This window comes from Halichondria panicea, chromosome 3 (assembly GCF_963675165.1).
Source record: "Halichondria panicea chromosome 3, odHalPani1.1, whole genome shotgun sequence".
NCBI lineage: Eukaryota > Metazoa > Porifera > Demospongiae > Suberitida > Halichondriidae > Halichondria > Halichondria panicea.
The window spans coordinates 7,036,339-7,054,431 of record NC_087379.1 but is presented as its reverse complement, the minus strand read 5'-3'; the positions used below and the strand labels follow the sequence as shown (position 1 = coordinate 7,054,431).

The 18,093-nt window shown below is 42.5% G+C and overlaps 7 protein-coding genes and 1 non-coding gene across 8 annotated transcripts in view; 5 read left to right on the top strand and 3 right to left on the bottom strand.

Annotated features, from left to right (window-relative positions):
• Positions 1-79: 79 nt before the first annotated feature.
• On the bottom strand, positions 80-1,940 carry LOC135333977 (2-phosphoxylose phosphatase 1-like). Its single transcript, XM_064529011.1, has 2 exons — positions 1,739-1,940; positions 80-1,661 (listed from the first exon to the last, which is right to left on the bottom strand). The coding sequence occupies exons 1-2, from the start codon at positions 1,923-1,925 to the stop codon at positions 211-213; spliced, it is 1,638 nt and encodes a 545-aa protein (XP_064385081.1). The 5' UTR covers positions 1,926-1,940; the 3' UTR covers positions 80-210.
• Positions 1,941-1,953: 13 nt separating this feature from the next.
• Positions 1,954-4,619, top strand: LOC135333987 (solute carrier family 25 member 36-A-like). Its single transcript, XM_064529022.1, has 8 exons — positions 1,954-2,285; positions 2,351-2,414; positions 2,510-2,628; positions 2,831-2,908; positions 3,056-3,156; positions 3,417-3,572; positions 3,787-3,933; positions 4,205-4,619. Exons 1-8 carry the CDS (start codon positions 2,251-2,253, stop codon positions 4,417-4,419), a joined length of 915 nt encoding a protein of 304 aa, XP_064385092.1. The 5' UTR covers positions 1,954-2,250; the 3' UTR covers positions 4,420-4,619.
• Positions 4,620-4,744: 125 nt separating this feature from the next.
• Positions 4,745-11,199, top strand: LOC135333967 (uncharacterized). Its single transcript, XM_064529000.1, has 21 exons — positions 4,745-4,938; positions 4,989-5,108; positions 5,413-5,577; positions 5,825-6,055; positions 6,238-6,436; positions 6,633-6,811; positions 6,996-7,075; positions 7,126-7,269; positions 7,475-7,967; positions 8,023-8,076; positions 8,146-8,253; positions 8,483-8,638; positions 8,894-9,193; positions 9,412-9,517; positions 9,578-9,669; positions 9,730-9,846; positions 9,909-9,981; positions 10,114-10,345; positions 10,475-10,526; positions 10,588-10,656; positions 10,956-11,199. The coding sequence occupies exons 1-21, from the start codon at positions 4,795-4,797 to the stop codon at positions 11,103-11,105; spliced, it is 3,264 nt and encodes a 1,087-aa protein (XP_064385070.1). The 5' UTR covers positions 4,745-4,794; the 3' UTR covers positions 11,106-11,199.
• LOC135333994 (protein LZIC-like) lies at positions 11,180-12,480 on the bottom strand. The gene is made up of 4 exons (XM_064529028.1): positions 12,300-12,480; positions 11,919-12,153; positions 11,724-11,819; positions 11,180-11,494 (listed from the first exon to the last, which is right to left on the bottom strand). Exons 1-4 carry the CDS (start codon positions 12,398-12,400, stop codon positions 11,354-11,356), a joined length of 573 nt encoding a protein of 190 aa, XP_064385098.1. The 5' UTR covers positions 12,401-12,480; the 3' UTR covers positions 11,180-11,353.
• Positions 12,481-12,517: 37 nt separating this feature from the next.
• On the top strand, positions 12,518-14,020 carry LOC135333991 (prostamide/prostaglandin F synthase-like). Its single transcript, XM_064529025.1, is given in 4 exon segments — positions 12,518-12,760; positions 12,829-13,036; positions 13,265-13,556; positions 13,721-14,020. Coding segments are annotated over 4 exon segments (711 nt in total). The 5' UTR covers positions 12,518-12,607; the 3' UTR covers positions 13,779-14,020.
• Positions 14,021-14,059: 39 nt separating this feature from the next.
• On the bottom strand, positions 14,060-15,235 carry LOC135333999 (eukaryotic translation initiation factor 5A-1-like). The gene is made up of 3 exons (XM_064529035.1): positions 15,097-15,235; positions 14,538-14,818; positions 14,060-14,439 (listed from the first exon to the last, which is right to left on the bottom strand). The coding sequence occupies exons 2-3, from the start codon at positions 14,811-14,813 to the stop codon at positions 14,245-14,247; spliced, it is 471 nt and encodes a 156-aa protein (XP_064385105.1). The 5' UTR covers positions 14,814-14,818; positions 15,097-15,235; the 3' UTR covers positions 14,060-14,244.
• Positions 15,236-15,291: 56 nt separating this feature from the next.
• Positions 15,292-15,365, top strand: Trnar-ucu (transfer RNA arginine (anticodon UCU)). The gene has a single exon. It is a non-coding gene; the product is annotated as a tRNA-Arg (tRNA).
• A 698-nt stretch (positions 15,366-16,063) lies between these two features.
• The window catches only part of LOC135333984 (leucine-rich repeat-containing protein 34-like), a 2,959-nt gene continuing 929 nt past the window's right edge, over positions 16,064-18,093 (top strand). The window contains exons 1-7 of the mRNA XM_064529018.1: positions 16,064-16,228; positions 16,528-16,597; positions 16,646-16,765; positions 16,861-16,947; positions 16,999-17,259; positions 17,740-17,858; positions 17,977-18,093. The exon at positions 17,977-18,093 is cut by the window's right edge and continues 39 nt beyond it. Of these exons, the coding sequence (XP_064385088.1) occupies positions 16,107-16,228; positions 16,528-16,597; positions 16,646-16,765; positions 16,861-16,947; positions 16,999-17,259; positions 17,740-17,858; positions 17,977-18,093 (896 nt within the window). The 5' untranslated portion in view covers positions 16,064-16,106. The remainder of the gene's footprint in view (positions 16,229-16,527; positions 16,598-16,645; positions 16,766-16,860; positions 16,948-16,998; positions 17,260-17,739; positions 17,859-17,976) is intronic.

Sequence of the window (18,093 nt, the reverse complement as noted above, 5' to 3'; positions counted from 1 at the left end):
ATTCATGTAGTCTGCTCGCGAGACTAGCATTCATGCTTGATCAATACACATCACAGCTAGCTCAGTGTGAGCCAGTAAGTGCATGGCATTGTGCTAATATGGTTGATACTAGTACTACATATTATACTGTAAAAAAATGACTGTCAGAGTATGGTAGTATTGTTGAGCTGCAAGGTTTTAACGCACACATAATATACAGCCCAACTGTAGCTATGTAGTTGTACACATGTTATTGTAATACTTGAGTTCTCTGTGTGTCCCCGAGGTGAGGAACACCTTCAAGACTGGGTATGGAATCAGTTCATCATTCATCCCCTCTCTCCAACCACCACACTGTGGAGTCACCACTTCTCCATTCAGTAATATTCGAACCTCATACAATTCTTCATCTTTCTTTTTCCAAAGTTCAAACACAACTCTAGTTGCATAAGGTATCCATTCACTCACACGCACACCCAGGTTCGTTAACATCTTAGTGATTGCATCATCGTGTGTCAGCGATACCATGAACTTGTAAGAACCAGCCAATGAAATGCTTCTCTGATAACTCTCAATTACTCGTTGCATTGGAGACAATATGGAATGAGTCAAAAACGGCATTGTTGCGATGATAGATGTCTTCAGAGGATGGCCATTGCTCCAAGCCCAGTCAGCAAATTTGAATAGCTCTAAAGCTTGCGGGTACGAAACACACGGACCGTTGTTTTTCACACAAGGTAGTGGGTCTAAAGGTCGGTGGCAGCCTCTGATAGAAAGTTGCTCAAACACTTTGGCTACTGACAGGCTTTGGCATTTGCTCACTAGTCCAAACATGCCACAGAGATTGGTAATCAAGTGTCTTCTTTTATCTTCACTCGTTAGGTAACCAGTTTGTCTACGATCTTCATTCCATAGTTGAGAGTAGCCATGGCAATGTTTATAAACAGTCTCAATGCCAACTGGAGGGGCTTCAAGCAGTGTACCGTGTGAGATGTGAACGGTTGTAGCTCGTCGAAGCTCGGTTGAATCTGGTAGAAATCCCAACATAAAAGCAGACAGACTGAGAATTGTCCTGAGTACCTGAGTGGATTGTACGTATACACCATTCCTTAGAGATGGAACATCCTCAATAATGGGAGCCACAAAATTGTCATATTTGTCTCGCATCAGTTTGCCCAAGTATACATGTTGCTTGTAGCCTAGTAACGTCAGTTTACCGATTCCCTTGACGTCCCCACACTCGTGTCTTTGGGTTCCGGGATGGAACTGAATTTGAGGCTCAATTCCACGTGATGAAGGAGTTAGAAAATGTGGAGTAAAATCGTTGAGTCCGTTCCAATTAATTGATTCCTGGACCAGGCCACATTCATAGTACACTCTGGGACCAAGTCGTAGGTTGGAGACTGGGGTACGATCTCCATGTCTTGCTACAATGTGCACATGTACCAGCTCATAGTCATCATTAGTTAGCCTGCCTTCATTCGAAGAGATTTGTTCGTTTCCATCAAATAATGAGCTGTGGCAGTAGCGCTTGAGACGATTAGTATAAGCTTCACAATCACCGTTGCATGGAGAGGAGGGTTCAGAGTACGATAGTTCAGCGTATGAGTGATGAGCATTGGACGAATTGTTTTTTGTTTCCTTCTCAGATGATTTCACTCTGTGAGCCTGGTACAGCCACACTGAGAAAGATAAAAAAGTAGTATTCAAGGACTAGATCTATGTTAGCTAGCTTCATTAATGCTCATTGCCAGCTTACCAGTTAGAATTAGCAATACTAAGAGTATGAATAATCCTCCTTTGCGTGTCCTCCTGGACAGTAAGCGTCCCATCAACACATAAAAAACCTTAGTTTCTTCAAACTCTCCAAAAAGACCATGAGCCCTGCCCCCATTTTGTTCAATAGCCAAGTCAACACGTTGCGTGTTTGCTGAGTCAGCGATCATTTCCTGACTGCTACGCCCATCTCCACGTGCCTCGTTACTGTGCATGTGCAGAGAACGTGCAAGCATTCTCTGTGCTGTACAAAAGCGGCAGCATAGATACACGAGCAAAAGATCTTGTGTGAAAGAAGTCAAGCCGTTTTTCAAGTCCTCTACAGGCTCTGCTACGTTTCCTTTTGGGAGCAGTTATGCAAAACAGTTCCTGCGGAACTATCACTGGTGGATATCTGATGTATACAACGTCCAAGTCTCATAAGAACCTAAAGTTCAAGTCACATTCCTATACCTGCTATTGTTGGCACAAAACACTAAAGAATAACGAAAGAAAATGACTGATCCAGTCATTAATCTACTAGCTGGAGGGTAAGTATCTACACATATCTCAGAAATGTGCAGAAAAATCAATTTTTTGCTCCCTTTAATTACAGGCTTGCCGGAGCTGTTGGTACCATGGTTACCTGTCCGTTAGAAGTTATCAAGACAAGGCTACAGGTACGTTCGTAGACAGTAATTGTATTCGTTTTGTTTTTCATTTGTAGAGGGAAAAAATAATTAATTGTTATTAATTTATACTTTTTTGGCTTCAGTCGTCTGTTGGGCAGAACGTTCTACAGAATGTGCAGTTGTATCGTGTACTGAGCCTCCAGACAGCATCTGCTGGTGGTGGAGTCGCCATTGCTAGTACAACTCCTCTTGTCTATTTCAGGTGTGTGTTGCATGTTCATCAGAATGCACTGTGTGTCTTAAATTCCTTAAGTACAGATTTAAGGCATACTTCATATTTGCCTGCTAGGTACCAATGTATCCAATTTTAACCGTTATCACTTGAATAGCAAGTGTAAATAACTTGTATGTACAGTATTCATACTAGTATTGATTTTGCATCACCATTGATTGTTTCCATGCAGACATATGTTGCAAACAGAAGGACTGTCTGCATTATTCAAAGGTCTCTCTCCCAGTTTGATTGGCATCATGCCCACAAGGTATATTATCATTCAGTACACGCATCTAGTACTTCATATTATTTGTTTCCCCCTCTATGTTTTGCTTACCATAGACACTGTTAGGTTTCATGGTTACATACATTAGATAGTCATGTGAGGAATGTTTCTCTTTTTCCCAACACACAGGGCATTATATTTCACCTCCTATGCACAAGCCAAGCAGATGTTTAATAATATATTCTCGTACGAAAGTCCAGCCGTTCACCTCTGCTCTGCAGTCTCTGCAGGTATGTCTACCATTGTCTGTAATTTCTCTTGTATAGTGTCTTTTGTTCCCCAACACCTAGTGGTCACCCACACACGCCTGCCCAGTGCACATGCTTGCCACGTTTAAGTGCTAATTGATCAACGTGCCCAACACAATAGACTCAGTGGCATTGTGTATCTAGTCCTTGTGTATCTAGTCCTTATAACAATTTGCCCAATTTGTAAACAGTTAGTGATTAAGTGCATTCACATGACATTGTGCATTTTTATTTTCGTGCAGGAGTGGTGACATCAACGGTGACTAGTCCAATATGGGTAGTCAAAACTCAAATGCAACTAGAGTGCAGCAGACTGACTGCTCAGAGATGTGTAAAACAGATATTCAAGATGGATGGTATAAGAGGCTTCTACCGAGGGCTGACTGCATCGTACGCAGGTGAGTGTGGGTACTACACTACTGATTTGTTTGTGTTGATGCATGTGCTCAGCATGTGTATATCTGCGTGACCTTTGAATGTATTTATAACCATGAGTTCACAAACCTTGTGGCATGAATGGGCATTGTGTAGGGCTTCTTGCGTAACAATATCTAATGAATATCTTAATTAGATCTCTACTGTAAACAAACTCTTCTTTTGTGTTTTTTGCAGGTCTCTCAGAAACAGCAATTCACTTTGTAATTTACGAACATATTAAGAAGACGATAAAGGCGCACAACCAGACACTAGAACTCAAGGACTGTATGCTTGCAGCCGGAATATCAAAACTCACAGCATCCTCAATATGTTACCCTCACGGTAAGCCCTGTTCCGTTGTTACTATCAGTATGTATCTGTTATGACTCCATTATAGTGCTTATAGAGTGACACAATACTGAATTATAGCATTGGCTTCTATTGATGGTAGACTGTATAGACTGCCCAATACAGCAGGATTTTCCTGCTACGTGTATGCTGGGTATTGCATAAGTTGTATAGAGTACAGACTAAATTTCTAGATTCCATCCCATGTCAACATTGTGTAAGTGGCATACATAATTTTATGAACTTGCTCTTTATTCCCGTGCAGAGGTGTGTAGAACGAGACTAAGACAAAAAGTCGCAAGAGAACACAGAAAATATCATTCCTTTTTCCAAACTCTCCTCAAGATCTCGAGGGAGGAGGGCACTCGAGGTTTATACGGAGGAATGACCCCGCATCTGTGTAGGGTTGTCCCAAATACTGTCATCGTGTTTCTGACGTACGAAGCTATCATTCGGATGGTCCAAGAATCGAATAATTGACTCGCAAACCTTGTGTAACTTTTTGTGTATCAACTCTCGCAATCTCATCAATTAAATTTTGTATGCACACGTACATTTTTTTGTATGGCATATAATTTAACTATCTCTTTTGGCAGGCATTTTTGTATTTGGTGCAATAGGTCTGCTTGCACAGCTATTGTGTAGGGATCATTATCCTTTATGAAAAAATTTGACCCATACATGGTGATGGTGTACATGCACCCAACAGTAGACATAGTGGCGCCATAACAAACAGATTACCAGATAATTTTACGGTACTCTGATGAGGGCGGCTAATTTATAAGACTACTGCCACACCTCCCCACATGGCTCTAAAAGAGCCACGTGGTCTTCAAGCCTGCATATAAAATCATAATGGATTCTATAAGCCTAGAGACTGGCAACCAGGCTGACTCTGGTGGTGGTATCCTGCAGACCTTCTGGGGACTCTCCTCACTAGAGGAGGAAGAGCAGCTCCAGTCAGCCAAGCAACTAATCACCTCCTTGCAGAAATCACAGGTCTGATATAAATATTAAATAGATTGCACAGGATATAATTATAATTATAGGAGGCATGTGGTGATGAAGAGATGTGCTCGGATATTCAGTACACTGTGAAGCGGCTCATCAGAGGGCTAGCGTCCAACAGGAAGGGTGCACGGCAGGGCTACTTCATCAGCCTCACAGAGGTACGAATAATGATGATACTATATGCACTAGCCCCGTCTATTTGCATTTTATTGTCTATAATCCCCCTGTTTAAATACTGTACATCAGGAGTGCATGCAGGGCTGCATCCAGGATTTTGGATCAGGGGGGGGGGGGGCGAAGTCATCAGAATTATAGCAGTACAAAAAATGAATCTGCCAGATCCTAGGGGGGGCAAATTACCCCCCTCAATGCAGCCCTGGCATGAATACTGTGTACATGTATCAAGGATTTTCTGAAAGCTTATATGGTTACGTTTTACTATTTGTTCCTTTGCATGCGCAGCTATTGTCTGTGTCCCCCGCTATCCCCGTGTCTCAAGTGTTGCAGCTGATACGCTCCCACCTGGAGCCCACTGGTGGTGACAAGGCTGCAGAAGAGAGGGGCTTGTACTTTGGGAAACTGTTTGCTCTCCTAGCACTCATCAAGTCAGGCAGAGTCAGCGACAAGGTGAGGCACAACCATTGCTACACTGTATGCACTTAACGTCTCTAGTCTCGATCTCGTTATAAAATTATGTGTCGTTGATAGTTTTGATTGCTCGTAAATTGAAATGTCAATTTCCAAAACTTAAAGGCATGCATTCTGTAGCTCCTAACACATGGTGTATGCAATAATCTCAGAGGTCATTTTCGGACCCAAAATGTACATTTTTCCAAGCCTTTGGTTTACATGAGTGTGTATCTCAATTCCCCAGGAGGACATTGTCAACGTGGCTCAGCAGTTGCATACTTGCTATCTAAAGAAGAACTACCTTCGAGAGTTTTGCTATATCTCTATCGCCCACCTCGTGGACTTGTGCCACTCTCAGGGAAATGATGACATCGTCCAAGATGAAGTGATACCCATTGCCCTGGATACAGAATGGGACGGGTGTACAGCTGAACAACTGTTCCTATATCTTCACATGAACAACATTTACGGAAAGGTTCGCAGAATATCCTTAATACATGTAATATTGTTTTCTTTGTTCTTCAGTATAATAATTAAATATTTAGTAAATCAAATTTCCACTTTATAGATTATGACAATTTAGCAATTGAAGCGTGTAATTTTGTTCTGAATTTCATACCATGATGATAATTTTTTATTCTTGCTCATTTTCCACAGGAGAAGTGGTTTCGTAAGTACTTGAGTAAGAAGCTAGGCAGTAAGAATTTGCTGAGTGAGGGATGCATGGAGCAGCTTGTTCCTGTGCTGATGGAGTCAACCTCTGCTCACCCTCGACTACATAATGTGTGGGCGTTGGTCCTGGAGGCGATTAGAGGGAAAGAGGTCTTCGAGCTATTCTGGAGGACTGTGGTGGATGGTAAGATTGTTGCTTTGTAGCACGCCACGTACATGTATCAAATTATACTCATAAAGTCGTGTTGTTGCCTTTTGTACCTGTTTTCATGTATTTAAGCAATAGATGATGTGTGGATGCCATTTCTATGATCTCTGTCTTCACTATATGTCTGTATTAGCCACCATCTTTGTCCATGCGCACACACACACACACACAGACTCTTTGTTTTCCTCAAGCCACGAGCGTCGCTACCTGGGTTTCAAGCTGCTAGAGTCTCTCCTCCCCTCACTAACAGTGGGTGAGGTGGCCATCACACTCTCCCCCAACCTGCTCTCCTGTCTCCTCAACAACTCAGCAGCCAAGGATAACTACCTCCATCTGGCTGCTAAACACTTGGTGAGCAAGTAACCATAGCTTGTTCTGGTAAACTAATTTTACTATGATGTTACTAGACAAAATTGCCATTGATAATGAATTTGTGTACGCCTGGGACATGTACGTAGCAGCAGTCATGCAGCTGTGTATCCACATTTACTTGGAATTTTAAACACTTAGTTTATCCCTTTGTTTGCGTTTACAGCTGACTGAGATGTCTGCTCTTGTGACTTCCTCAACTGACAGAGAGCTTCTGATTGCATTGTACCTCCAGCTGAAAATAAGGTAAGTATAATAATATTATGTGTACTTAATTATGTTATGTCTCCTGGCAGTACGCACAACAAGTTTGACCAGCTGTGTGGAGTGAAGCTCACTGAACAAGTGCTGACTCAGCTCTCAGTGGAAGGAGTAGGGCTGTTATTGGATAGACTGACTGCCCTTCTCTGTCACCCATCACAGCTCAACACTGCTACCATGTAAGGACAGTCGTGCAGGAAACTATAGATTGATTGTGAAACATATAGACAGAGACCTTTTAAATTAACATTTACTTAGGAAATTGCTGGTGAATTACCTGTGTTTTAACTTCAAATTCAACAAATTGCCCCCCCCCCCCCACACACACACACACACACACACACACACACACACACACACACACACACACACACACACACACAGCAATGGTGTTGGTGCTGACACTCACTCGGTACAGCTGTGGGCCGTGGACGAGATCCTACTCATTCTCAGACAGCGTAAACTGCCCCGGCATTCTACATGGATTCTGAAAGCCACCAAAACCCTGCTCCTGTTCTCACTGTTTCAACTTCCTCCTTCCTCGAAGAAGCCCCTACCACAGGAGCTACTGAAGTGTTCTCCTGATGTTCCCTTCTCAAGCTCCATACGTCAAACTCTCTCTCAGCGTCTGGCCAGCGCTATATCCGACCTCAGTAGCTTGGCCCTCACAAAAACTCCTCTCTCGAATAGCGAAAATTCCTCCGATTCTGTTGCTGAAGACAAAATGGCCGCTACCGAGGAACAGGGTCAAAAACGATGGACTACTGGTATCCCTGGAGTGATGGAAGATGGTGGCTACTTTCTGTCTGCTCTGGTTAAGTACGTTGATGAGTTGACAAATGATGGATTGTGTCTGGTAGAGGAGCTAGCAGAAGATGTGAGTGTGTGTGTGTATCTTTGTGTGTGCTGCCATTATTGGTTTTTACCCCCAGGTTCTTGAAGCGTGGGCTACTTCAATCGAACACGTTGCCTCTCTTACAAGCAAGGTTTGTACAGCTACGCGTTGTTTCACGTCTCAGTCCACCTGTATTGACCTCCCCCTCCCCCCATTGCAGGAGAGTTTGACTCCTGAGGAGAGGGCCTTCCTATTGTTATTCTCTGCCACTGGTTTACAGTTACTCACTTCAACAGAGGAGAGAGATTCAATGAGTAAAACTGTGCAGGTCAGTGACTAATGTTTGTGTGGTAATGGAAGACAGCTTCTTATAAAACTGAGCATTCAGGATTTTTACATTATTATTGTTACAGTAGCAATATCGAAAAGCTACTAAATATACATTTTTGAAATCGGACATTCTCAATCCAAGTTATGGCCCTTCAAAGTTAGCTCCCAAAACACACCTGATTTAGAAAAAAAAAACAGCCACTTATATAGCCCTATTGAACATGCAGGAGTTGAGCATTTGCTTCAATGAGATGAGCCAGTCGCTGGTTAAGAGAAGGACTCCTAAGAAAGTCAAAGGTCCTGGTTGGATGGCCGTGCTCACTGATGTCTTACTCGGACTGCTCTCTCACTCATCACAGCTATGGAGGAATGTTGTGGAGCAGGTGTGTGTATGTGTGTGTGGTGTGGGTGTGTGGTGTGGGTGGGTGGGTGTGTGATAGGCTATTTAGTTTAGGTATAAATTATGAGTGATATCCTTATAGACATTCTTTGCTGAAAGGACTGTGGTTTATAGAGGGGGGCCAAACATGATTATTAGTACCACGCTTTGTTATTGTGTAGTAGTTCTCACATGCCCACTCAATACACAATTAAACCCAGGAGACCATACTAGTGCATGTAGGGCCGCTTCCTTGCAGGTGTTCAAACAGCTGACCCACTGCGTGACTACAGACTCACTCAAGCTCATCCTAGAGGTGCTGGAGCCAAAGCAATCCAAAGATGACATCATGGAGGTGGACGGAGAGGAGGGGAGTGACTCTGGTGATGACGGCAGTGATGCTGGTGACGGTAGTGATGCTGGTGACAGTGGTGATGATGGTGAGGCTAGTGACAGTGGTGAGGACTCTAGTGTGGGCGGTGATGAGGTGGTGGACCCGCTGTTCAGAGCTGATATACGGAAGGCGCTCGGAGCAGCTGGTATGGATAGTGACGTCGAGGTGAGTCCAGTAATAGTTTTTATGACAGCATACATTCCTTAGAACATACAGTACTTTGGTGTGGCTATCTAAAATCTGTTGTGGTCAACTTTGTCCTTAAACTGTGTAGAGAGTGGTGGAAGCTAGTGTATGATGATGTCATAAGTATGTGTAATGGTGCAATAGTTGAACCTGTTGAACCTGTTGGTCATTTGTACTTTATAATAATGTGTATGTAGAGTGGGGGCTCTGTGGATGATGATGTCATGGCAGCCATTGACAACGACCTGGCTGAAGTATTCAGGACAAGGTTCGCACTCAAGCATCAGAAGAAGGCAAAGAAAGGTGAGATCAAGTGAAAAATGTAACATGATTTGTCCTTATATCCTCTTTTCCACTATATAGACGAAGAGAAATCTGTCGTTCATTTTAAGTTGAGGGTACTCGGTTTAGTGGAGGCATTTATCCGCAAGGAGACAACCAACCCTCTTGTGCTGGTGAGCTTGAGATATTATATTTTTGATAGCTGTGATTATAAATAGCTTCCTTTAACACAGGAAGTGGTGGTCCCCCTGTACGAGGTGATCCAAGGCGCTCAGAGTAAGAAAGACCATGCCCCACTCGTTGATAAGGCTAAAGGGATCTTCAAGAACAGGCTGTGTCACATGAAGGAGGTTAGTGATCATGTGATGTTGCCTGGAGTTAGTTTATATACATGTATCGTTTTCACTTGCAGTACCCTAAGACAAACATTGACTTGAAGCGCATCCATGACAATCTTCACCAGCTGGTGGACCACCTGAATAAAGGTAATTAGAAATTTAATTATGCATTTAAAACAAAATTTTAAACTATTTTAACCTTGTACGGCTGACACCCACACAGCTAAGAATCGTTACAATTGGTCTCAATCTTCCCACCCCCACATACACTCCACACAGCGAACGCCCTCACAGCCCCACTCCTCACACAAAGCTTTCTCCTCCTCATACGAGTGCTCCGTGGCAATGCTACGAGTCTCCCTCTCCCTGCCATCTCACCACTCACCACTCGCTCGGGACGGAAGAGGAAGAAGGTCGAGCAGGAGCCACAGTCACTAGAGCATGGTGACCTGAATGTGGATCAGGTGACCGACTGGTTGGCTAGTGCACTCTCGGACTTTGTCACCAAGAAGTGAGTCTGACCTATGACCCGTTTAGACTATAAGCAAGTATACAGCAGTAGCATAAATATAACACAGTATAGCTCCTCCCCTAAGCTTAATTTTTGAGCCTGCCCACATTTTTGACTGTTTTTTTATAGGAACTCCAATATCAATCCAGTGTTTTTCTCCACCTATATTGAGAGGTACCCGGTAAGTGTGCAGCTGTGAGTGTATGCATGCAGCACATGTGTACACTCAACCTCCTGTACAGAGTCTCGGTGTTCACCTCGCTCCCAAGCTCATAGAACTTTTGCCACTCTCAGCCAACTACTTCAGGAAGGTACGGCTGGTGTCTAGTATAATCATACAATATTGTACGTACTTGAAAGCTCAATAATAATATCTTTGAGCTAAACCAAAACAGCACTGACAGTACATGTACGCCCCTAGCCAATAGATGCTGTATGTGTATGCAGTCAGTTCAATACGTTGTGTGTGTTGTACCCGTAGCTTTTTACGTGTGTGCATTTTTTTTATTTTTTTTATTATATTATAATTATGTATCTGGGAAATGCTGTGTTCTTCATAAAAAAAGTGATTTCACTAATTATTATGTTCCACCATTCTCTCGTGCTACAGACCCAGATGTACGAGATGCTGGCCGTGCTGAGAGGACATGTGGGCGGCGGGGAAAGCCCCTTTGATAAACTGTCTACTGAAGATCTGGAAGCCATTGATGCGCTCACCAGCAAATCCAAGAAGAGAAAAAGAACAAAACACAAAAAATGACTTAGTACTGTGTATAGGTAGCTGCTATACAAGTTACATACTTCAGTCTATAATTATTGCTTTATTTTGCACAGTCATGATAAATTATCTCAGATTGGAAGTTAAACGTATAAAAATCAGAAGCTAGGGAACACACATAATTATAATTATTACACACATCATGTATCACAAATAATTATACTCACAGACTAGAGCTACAAGCATGTATAATTATTATAATGTTGAATATTATTTCTGCATGGTTAGCTTTATTTCTTGGCACTCTCGATTTGTGATCCTGCCATTGCCAACACCTTCTCCCCTGAGGCACTGCTGTCGGAAACTTTCTCAAAAGCACTTAGAGCTGCACTCGAGTGGGAGGTCAGGAAGTCGATCTCTATTGGGGACAGCTGTGTGTGTGTGTGTGGGGGGGGGGTGAGGGGAGTAAAAAGAATGAACATACGTACGATACATATAATTTTATTGTACGACAGATTGCATGTGTGAGTAAAGCTTTTGAGGTGGCCTTACTTGCAGACTGATGTATTCTATATAGAGCTTGTAGGGAGCTCTCTATCACGTAAAAGATTAAACGTACAGCCATGTTAGAATACGGTAGCTCTATATGCGAGATCGAACCTTTTCTCCCAGTTTTCTAAGAGCTGCCAGGATCTCCACAGCTTGCTGGTTGTACACATCCTCTGACAGTTTCCCAACCTTCACATCACGTTGCATCTACATCATGTATATACACAAACAGTAAATATATATAAGCACACCACTAATATTATACTGCTCTACACGCGTGGATGCATACGCATGGTCAACCCTTACCTCGGCCAATCTTTGGCGAAGTTGTCCAGGCTGCTTCTTGGCAAACATTCTGATCACCTCAGGGGTCTTAAACGCCTCGCTAATGGCTCCCTGTATGGCTAGCTGCATCCGATTAAGTTCGTTGACGAGGGTCATATCTCCGCCCTTCATCTTGGCTAGAGATTCACTGAACTCCTTCAGTTGCTCAAGCGTCTCTTGTTTAGTCTCTTCGTACTCGTCCGCATCAAGGTCATCTCTGCAACGACAGGTTATTAAAAAAGCGGCCATCATAGAAATGTAACTATAGACGTACACATGCACGCTCAACATCCAGCTATGGCTAGACATATTGACATGTAGACATGCATGATTCATTTAATAAATACAATTTTCTGAGCTTGCCTGCATTCTTCCAAGTCTGCAAGCTGGGCTACCAGACGATCCAGCTGATCCTCCAAGTTTTGCTTCAGCTTCTCAGTCTCTGTTCGCCCTCTGGAGCTCATTTTTTGACCTGGTTCCTACTTCTTGATTGCCTTTGCCTAGTGTAATTTAAGTTGGGGAAGTCGGACCACGCCCAGCTAGATACATCTAGGGGTTTTCCCGGAGTGGGGTTTTCCCATGCTGTAACAAAGGCAAAAGGCCTTTTAGGAGATTATATGTGAGCAAGAACTAATGATGCATAACCGTCATGTGATGTGCAATACACACCAATGTTCACACCCGTCAGACTAAGAGCTCTCCTGGTTCCAGCACCTCTCTCTCTGCTAACTTGTACCATGGCTACAGCAAGTGAGCCTGCGATTGATGCTGGCATTCTGCCTAAGATTTCTAAGAACATGCTCCTCAATGTGAAGACGAAAGAAGTTAGTTTATACATTTAATTAACTCTGAGACACGTACTATATACTATATACTGCTGTTTTTTTTACAGTCTATTTCACTGGAGTCGTTGTGGACAGAGAAGCCGGTCGTGCTCCACTTCATGCGCCGGTTTGGATGAGTAATGTGTCGGCTGGGGGCTAGGAACCTGAATGCCCTCAGGCCGACAATGGATGCTAATGGGGTGGATTTGGTGGTAATTGGGTTGGAAGAATTTGGGGCAGAAGAGTTTGTGGAGTTGAATTTCTTTGAGGGAGGAGGTATGTTTTACAGTGGCGGCTTCACATGTTTGTGTTTATGGTGTGTAAAAACAGTTGCTTGTTTTGATAACTGTAACCAGGAGTAATAAATTATCTTTGCTAAGTATTGCATGGGGCAAGCTTCCATATCAGTACACACACACACACACACGTACGTACGCACCCACACACACACACACACACACCTCACACTATTTTGCTCTCCCCTACCGTTTTTATCTCACACAGATGTTTTTGTTGACAAGGGAAAGAAAACGTATCAGGACTTGGGCTACAAGCGCTACAACTTTTTGAGTATTTGGGTGGCCCTCTTCACAAAGATCACTCGATCTGCTATATCTGCTGCGAAAGCACAGAGTATCCAGGGTAACCTTTCTGGTGACGGCCTTCAAAATGGAGGCACTCTCATCGTTGCCAAAGGTGGTGAACAGGTGCTCCTCGATCACCACGAGAATGACATCGGTGATCATGTTGCTAACGAGGCTATCCTCAACGCCCTCAGCCTCACTGAAGTTACTAGGTGAGCTATAACAGTATAGCACTTGTTAGAAATTAGCATGTAAATTATGCTGCCTGGCTTGCATTGGTGGTTGTACATCTACGCGTGTGTTGCTATTATTATGTTGTTGGCGTTGCGTATTATAATTAATTTTTTTTTTCACACACACTACATAATATGTATAGTCCCGGCACACCAGTGGACAAAGAAGCCACGGCTAAGGATGTTCAAGCTACAGAATAGCAACAAAAAAACTTCCTCAAATCTTGTGTGATTACAAATGTATGCTTACAATATCGTTTAGTATAATTTTTTTTTTGCATTTTAAAGTTTGTTTTGTGTGACTAATGATGGCCGCCCACTAATTCCTATAAATGGAAGTGAGTCGTTCTTGAAGTTTTTATCACTCATTACTTACAAATAAGAACTGCTGTCTTGTTTTATTAAATTCTTCACAGACTGATAGTTGATTAACAATTAACTGATACATGTTGTATAAGGACTCCGTAATTCTAACACCATAATTACGACAAAATAATGATTCTTACGGTATAATTCAATCAAAAATCTCTCGACAAGAAAACCATGATGAAACTATCCTACAATGTAACATTGATTTCAGTCAATTGCAGACAAGTAACATCAAAATACAAATGCATCATACTAATAATAAACGGGTGGTATAGACTAACAACAGCCCTAATCCAGTTCACTTTGTCAATGCCTTAACAGCAATAGCCTGTTCCTTCCCCATGGCACCAAGAATAGTGACCATAAATTGCTCATCGGCTTCAAATTTCGTCTGAATCTCTTTTCCAAGATCACTATCAGGTAATTTGATGTCACTCCTTTGTGTGCCATCGTCTTCCATGAGAGAGAGGTAACCGTCGTCAATGTCCACAAGCTGCAGAGATTAACAAAATAAGCAAATTGCCTATTAATACGGAAATTGACACACATAATTTGATCAAACGTTAGCATTAAGCATTATATAATTATTACCTGGTAGTCGGAACGTTTCACGTGGGGAACGTCCATATTGTGGGTGGAAGGACACAGCTCCTCTAACTTTTTCTGGTTAAATATGTTGAGAGCCACCATGTGCACTTTAGCGTGGCCATGTTTTCCCGTCTTGGAAGTAGACATTTCGACAATCTTACAAGGCTGACCCTTGATCACAACAAACCCACCCTTACGCAGCGTTGAGCACTGCATGGGGTAGGTGTTTGAAGATCCAGAATCAGTTGCTTGGAAAGTATCATCACCCCCATCCGCCATTTCACCTGTACGGCCGGCCAGCAAGATAATAATTTTTTATCAATACTAAACGGAATGATGCAATACTTACGGTACGGGACACCGCAATATAGTATGTTTTATAGACTACAGAGCTCAACCACTTTTCCCCATATATATATATACCATCCTTAAAAAATAGGGCAAACAGACCACACCTAGAACTTTATGACAGGGGTGGTACGTAGCTCAAGCTACCCTACACTCTAGTTGGACCACTACTAGTTGGTGCATACGTAGATCTTCCATTGAAGCTATACATTACCTCGTCAATGTATTGCTTTCTTGATAAGGTGAGCTTTTCAGTCAGTTGTCAGCCAATCTGGTGGGGGTCAGTGAGAGTAGGCAGCGTGGTTGTGCAATATGGACATGCGCAGAAAATTCCTTTACTGGTGATGTAATGTTGTGTAAAAGCAATTTTTCTGATAAATAAAAGAAATACTGAACCAAGTTCATAACCGTCCCAGTGGCGCAATGGATTAGCGCATTGGACTTCTAATTCAAAGGTTGTGGGTTCGAGTCCCACCTGGGATGTGTTTTTTTTCCAAGTTGATAATCCCAAGGATGTTTTTTTTTTTTCCCTAAGTTCTTGATGGTTGATGTTACTTCTTTTCTATGCTACTCTATCGAGCCCTGATCATTATGTTTTAAACATTATTGTGCCAAACTTGGCGAACAAAACATTTTTTACAAGCCATAACATTATTATGATTCATAAAACATTCAATTTAATAAGTTTTATCTTCCGTGTGCTTTTCTGACGAATCTCATTCTTTTTCTCCATTTCTTGTATTTGTGCTTCTTCATTTTCTTTCGCCGCTGCTTTAGTACACTGAGGCAAGAATAGCTCACATCGTTTGACTCCGCCTGAAAATTAGAATCTAGTTCAGACAAACAAATTTCTTCCATCGGATTTTGAAGACCGTACGAGAGATCAAGATTTCTGAAGGAAAGATGATTTAATCGAAAACAACTGAATGTTGAGGGAACATTCAACAAGCTTGTTTCGTTGGTCATAGAATTTATTTTCTGTGGTTCCATTCTCACGGAGAGTAACTGCAAAGATGGCTGGCTGTCAGACCACCCATACGTATGTCCACTTGTATAGCGTAGAATACTCAAGGAGGATCTTTGATGGAGCAGTCCAATCCTCAGTAAAGCCATTCTTGATCTTCCCAGCAAAATTATTTGTTAACGTTTTCTAAATAACGCGCACCGTGTCCATGCTTACTGAGCCCCTCCCCCTTTTTATCACCATAGAAAAAGTAATGCACAATGGAAGTCAAGACAGCGTCTGCTCTTACTGAGAAGTGGCAATCCTTTGCTTTCCAGGCACCTGAATACTCGAGAAAGGACAGATACACAGATATTCTTGCTCAACTGGTGGACATAGACAGGTAAGTAGCATTGGAGCAGTGCTAGTATTATAATAATAAGTTAAACTCGAGTACTTATGGTCTACCCCATCAGACAATTAACTGCCCCTATGTTGTTTTTTGTTATAGCATGCACGTGATCTATATCCGGGCATATCGTTAATCTAATTAGCTATGTTAATTAGCAACCATGTGGTGTAGGTACCTCGATAGGGATTACCTTTTGTACAATCCTTTCAAAGGTGCGTTACGTGTCCATGTGGATAAAGTTATTTTTGTTTCAAGGCTGGTAGGTACATGTAGCTATACTTTTATTGCAGCACAGATGGTGCTGCACTAGTCCTGAGGGGAAATCTTCCACCGTTCTCTGAAGATCACCTGCATGATGAGGTAACCATTTTTGCTGGACTGCTTGTACCATCACTTTTTGTGCCGCAGGATATAGATATTTTAATGAAAGCCGTTGGAGATTGCCAGCCATCAAAAATTACCTCTATTGATCTGAGCTACAATTCCCTGACTGACACCAGTGCTGACTATTTGGCAGAATGCCTCAAGGTAAAAACGTTAGCTACATGTACTATATGTACAGATTGTTCACAAGATCACTTCAATAATCGTTAACAACCTTGATATAATACCATGGTTTTCAGACACCTAACTCCACTCTACAAACCATCAATCTGAGCTACAATGACATAGAGTGTGCAGGAGCAGAGACATTATCAACAGCGCTACAGGTTAGTACATGTAGATATTATACCTCTTCTAAGAATTCCCATGCACCACAGTTCAATGATTCACTCGTTACTCTCATTTTGGACGGATGCAAGATTGGGCACAGAGGTGGTATTAGCCTAGCGTCAATGCTACAGGTAAACAAATCCCTGCGAAAGTTGAGCCTGTCTGCTACTGACCTGGACACTGACTCTGTGATAGCATTGGCTACAGTGCTGCAAGGGAACCAGTCGCTAACCTCCATTGACCTCTCACGACCTCTGCTACACAGTAAACTGGAGGAGACCACTATTCACATCAGTAGAATGCTACAGGCGAGTATAAAAGTGACCTCATTGAATATACAATTTTAACTACGTACCGTATAGCGCGAAATTTTCGAGGGGCTTAATTTTCGCGGATTTCGTGGGTTAGAATCCTACACGAAAATTAAGTCCACGAAAATTGATATAGCATGCATAGATTTAAAGGCGTGGCTTCCGGTAAGCAGTCATTCCGCGAACATTGTGCAACGAAATAGCTTTTAGAGGCTAATCCACGAAATATAAGTGCCTCGAAAATTTCGCGCTATACGGTATGATGTACGACTTATTTGCGTGGAGCAATTATGCAATTTATACGATTATCATTGTATGTTTTAGTGAATATTAAGTATGTACATGCATATAGGGGATTTTTGGGACTATTAGCTTGTACGGGCCGTGTTCAATAAGAAGCTAGTCTGTTCACCGTGTACCATAGACTGTAAAACCACTGAATGTGCTTAGCGTTCATTTGTCCTCTCTTCCATGCAGGTGAACAGTACACTGAGAGAGTTGCACCTGAGCAAGCACGCCATGACTGACACTGGAGTGGAGTGGCTCTGCAGAATGCTCAGGGAGAATACCACCCTCACCTGCCTGAATATCAGCTGGTGGGTACCACTATGTCCTGTTGAAACAGGGCAAAAAATCAGTTTCACTTTTTAAAAATACTTTCTTTATAGACATTTTCTTATCTGGCCTTCTGATATGAGTTTATAATGTGTGTAGCAATTCCCTGTCTCGAGATGGTGCCCGCCACCTGTCAGTCCTGCTCCAACACAACACTCCCCTCAGTGATCTGGACATCAGCTACAACAGGATTGAGGACGAGGGACTTGTTCATAT